This window comes from Mandrillus leucophaeus, unplaced genomic scaffold (genome assembly GCF_000951045.1).
Source record: "Mandrillus leucophaeus isolate KB7577 unplaced genomic scaffold, Mleu.le_1.0 Scaffold247, whole genome shotgun sequence".
NCBI lineage: Eukaryota > Metazoa > Chordata > Mammalia > Primates > Cercopithecidae > Mandrillus > Mandrillus leucophaeus.
Window position 1 is genome coordinate 1,003,205 of NW_012102554.1, and position 4,528 is coordinate 1,007,732.

Below are 4,528 nucleotides of genomic sequence, written 5' to 3' on the forward strand. Positions count from 1 at the left end.
AAAAAAAAAAAAAAAGCTATGGAGGTGTGAGAAGCCTCCATAATAGGTGTGTATGGGGATTGGGTGGAGAACACGGAGAATCTCTTTGGGGGAGACATGCAAAGTTTAAAATACACCCCCTGCCATGCTTTTAATACATCCTCTATCACCGGGTGAATGACTGGATGTGGGAAGTTAGGGGAAAGGGATTCGACTCCTAGGCTTCATGTACACATTTTGTCATCGCGTTGGTTGGGATAAAGAACGTAGCTATGTGAAAGAACCCATAGGTCTCGGTGGCTTAGCACAGTAAAGATTAATTTCCTATGTCACAGTTTAAGGCAGTTTGGTATAGGTTTCACTCCACACAGTCTTTCAGGAACGCAGGAATTCCTCCATCTAGCGACCCTGCCTGCACTTAGGAGTCCTCCTGGATTCTCCAACTGTATGCTGTATATAAAAGGGAAGAGAGAGAGCGTGGGGGATTTACGTAGAAGATTTTTATGGGTTAAACACGGAAGTAGTAGAAGTCATTTCTGCCTGTTTAGTCACAAGGCCCACCTAATGGCAAGAGAAGCTGGGAAATGTAGTTACGTGTCCAGGATGAAAAAGAAATGGGATGTCTTAGTCACCCAATCCTGTTAACTGTAACTCCCAAATATCTCCCTAAAATCTCCCTGCCACTTCCCATCCAGTGCTTCTGTCAGAATTCAAGCTCTCATGATCTCTCTTTCACCTCCTGAAGAACAAGAATTTTCTAACTGACCTGCCTTCAGAATAATCCTTCCCTAGTCAACCCTCGATAGTACCAGAGGAATCTCGCTAGAATAAAAATATGAGCAGACCATGGCCCTCCTTAAAAACCTGCTGTAGTTCCCTGTCCCCTTCTGAACTACTTAGCCAGGGACATGGGACCCTTCTCCAGCAGGCCTCATCTTCTGCCACTCTCCTGCATTGTGAACTCTTTGTTCCAGTCGTTCCAAAGGAGCACATGGTTTGCAGTTCCGCATCCGCAAACTGTGTGCTCACCCATCTCTGCCTTGCACATACTGCCCCTTCTTCCTGGAGTTCCCATCCCTGCTTTGCCCACTTGGTGAATGCTAGGCATCCTTCAAGATTCACCTTCTCTGTGTGAATTTCCAGATGTGAATTTCCTGGTGGTTCTAAATTGTTCTGCCCTCAATTTTCCCATCATGTCTTCATGCTTATTTTGTTCAGGTCATGGCGGGAAGGGAGGCTTGAGAGTTAAATGAAGGGACTGTTGTGGATGTTTGGGCAACATTAAGGGAAATAAACAAGGGACAGTGGCAAGCTCTGGAGCTAGTGACAGTGGAAGGCACTGTCTTTTGCCTTTGCCTGGGGAGGTAGGGGAGAAAGCCAGGGGACGAGAACAAGTTGGGGAGCTATAGCTAGGGACCCTGGTAGAGGGATGCTGCCAACTACCAACCTGCAGCCTGGCTGGGAAGGGACAAATGTCCTGACCTCTTTGTCCTCTCATTCCCTGATCCCCTGCTACCACCTTGCAGTAGGCCAAAAGGAACTGAATTTGAAGGGCAAGGGAACCCCTTGATGCTCACCTTTCCAGGCCACAGAGTAGGGTGGAGAAGGGGGAGAGTAGGGCTGGATGGCAAAAGAAGAATGACCAGCACAGCTGTTACATCCCTGTTATAGTTCCTAACACAGTACATGAAAATTTTTTATGTTATATCTTTCCCACCAGGTGACAAGTCCCTTGAATGCATGTTTCATATTTTTCTGAACCATGGATGCCTAGTACAACCTTTACAGGTTGCTAAAAATAACGTTTTTATTTTTAACCTGTCATAGTCTGTTCAGGCTGCCATAAGAAAGTACCAGAAACTAGTTAGCTTATAAGCAATAGAAATGTATTTCTCACAGTTCTGAAGGCTGGAATATCTAAGACCAAAGTGCCAGCAGATCCAGTTTCTGGCGAGGGCTTGCTTTCTGGTTCATGGATAGTGTCTTCTTGCTATGTCCTCACATAGCAGAAGGGTTGATGAATATTTCTGGGGCCTCTTTTTTTTTTTTTTTTTTTTGAGATGGAGTTATGCTTTTGTTGCCCAGGCTGGAGTGCAATGGCATGAACTCGGCTCATCACAACCTCTGCCTCCTGGGTTCAAGCGATTCTCCTGCTCAACCTCCTGAGTAGCTGGGATTACAGGCATGTGCCACCATGCCTGGCTAATTTTGTATTTTTAGTAGAGACGGGGTTTCTCCATGTTGGTCAGGCTGGTCACGAACTCCCAACTTCAGGTGATCTGCCTGCCTCAGCCTTCCAAAGTGCTGGGATTACAGGTGTGAGTCATGACGCTGGTCCTGGGGCCTCTCTTATAAGGCCACTAATCCCATTCATGAGGGCTCCACCCTCATGACCTAATCACCTTCCAAAGACCCCATCTCCTAATACATCACCTTAGGGGTTAGGATTTCAACATATGAATTTGGGAAAACATAAACATTAAGTCCATTGCAGGGCCCGTTTGTAATATTTAAATGAAATATTAAGCTGCATTATCGTCTTTTTATTTTTATGTGCGTAAACACCATTTTCTAGAGTTGTCTTAACATGTGAAGCATATAGGGGGATTTGTTTCGTTTTCCTGACCTGCCTTTTCTCATTTCTCAGTCAAACAGGCAGGACTCGTGAAATCGTGATGCCTTCTAGGAACTACACCCCATACACAAGAGTCCTGGAGTTAACCATGAAGAAAACTCTGACTTAGGCACTCAGAGGCACACACTTCTTATAGGTGGACAAAGGCTCTGGAACCCTGTGGCTTGAAATCCTTTGGGAAGGGTGACTCTTGTTTCCCCTATACACAGTGTAAGCCGAAATGGAAATCGCTGAGGCTCTGATCCATTTCTAAGACAGGAAGGAAAGTGAAGGTGGAGTGGGCAGGTAAGAGAGGGATATACAAGGTCACGTTTCAGACACCCACCCGGCATACCCTGCTGTACTGTGCCATCATTTGTTTTCTTTGTAGATACTGAAATCCTATCAGGAGGATTCCCTCACAATGTATTTTATTTGCTAGACTTTGGTTGGGAGGGAAAAGGACATTAATTTGAAGTTTCATGTTATTCATGCCAGGATCGTTTGATAGAGCATGAAGGTCTTGATTACCCATAAAAGTATTAGAGGCAGCGTTTCTCTGGTACAGAGAGGCCTGTCCACAAGGAGCATGGGCACCCAGCCAAACTTGAACCTGGAAGGGAGGGTTCCCAGGCTGCAGGTGCTCTTTCCTCTTGGTCCCAAGCATCTGTGCAGGGTCATGGGAGCCACAGTTAGAGACTTGTGTGGGCCAGACGAGCTTCATGCCGATGTGCTAGTCCCTTGGTTTAATTTGTGCCTTATGCTTTCATTGGACCAGCTGAAATCACTGTATTTATTCAACTTGTGATTTTTTTTTCTTTCTCACTTTAACTTAAAGAGAATTTTATATGTCATGGAAATTTAATCATTAAGTGTTTTCAGTATCAATTGGTGTTTTTGTTAAACGAATGAATAATCTGTTCATGCATGCTGTACTTTGATATTATAACCTATGTCACATATGTTTAATAAATACCATATATTTTCTACTAATGTTGTCTCTGTGTTTCATCCATGACCATGTAGAAGGGGCAGAGAAGATCAAGCTCTGGAATGAGTGTCAAAGTCAGATCACATGATCTTCCAGACAGTACAATCCACAGAAGCATCTGTAAGCCATAAGATTGACTCTGTGTGTCAGGGGGCCTCTCTGTCTTTTTAATTCCTGAAATTTAGTTAATACACCATGTGGAAAAAGCAAGATACATTAATGATCACAAAGTACACAAATGGATTTTACTTTTAAACCTTTCCTCAAATCTCTCACCCCTTACTGTCTCCACTTCCAAAAAACCAAAGAAATAAAAAAGTAAGAAAGCAAAGCAACTCAGTTAGATAAATCACTGTGAGTCAGAACCATGCTAAGAGGAAAATGTGCATTTGGGAGCCAAATTTATATTTAAACAATGTCTGTGGGACCTTGGGCGAGTCATCAAAGCTCTCTGAATATTCGTTTCATCCTTTAAAAACCTGGGATCATCACACCTACTTGATAGGCTGATGTGAGTGCCACGAGGTCATTCCCACATAGGGACTGGGCAGTGCCAGGCATGTAGGCAGTGATTGCTGTCATTCTGGAGGTTTTAGAGCACTGCTGACTGCTGGTTGAGTCTCACCACTGTAGCTATTCTAGCAGCAAAAAACCATGCTCTATGGCAGCCACCAAAGAGGAGCACTTAGGGAAAAAGCTGTCCTTAGGTCAGGAGATATGGAAGCTGGACTCAGAGAGAGGCAGAGGGTCCTGGAAGCCCATCCCCCTGGAGAAACTGGTCTGGAAGCAGTTTCTAAGTGAAATGCAGTGACTTAAAAATGTCAATTTTAATGAGACCAAGGTAGAAATGAAAACTACCCTGCCAACACTTCCACATTCACTTCTTTCTCTCTCTCTTACAACAAGCAAGGAAAAGAAAAACGTCATTTTATTTATTTTTTTTA

General features: G+C 44.1%; 1 protein-coding gene across 1 annotated transcript in view; it reads left to right on the top strand.

The window, feature by feature from the left end:
* The window catches only part of MYZAP (myocardial zonula adherens protein), a 109,312-nt gene extending 105,726 nt beyond the window's left edge, over positions 1 to 3,586 (top strand). Inside the window, exon 12 of the mRNA XM_011983205.1 lies at positions 2,627 to 3,586. Coding sequence (XP_011838595.1) covers positions 2,627 to 2,723 — 97 coding nt within the window. The 3' untranslated portion in view covers positions 2,724 to 3,586. The remainder of the gene's footprint in view (positions 1 to 2,626) is intronic.
* Positions 3,587 to 4,528: the final 942 nt, after the last annotated feature.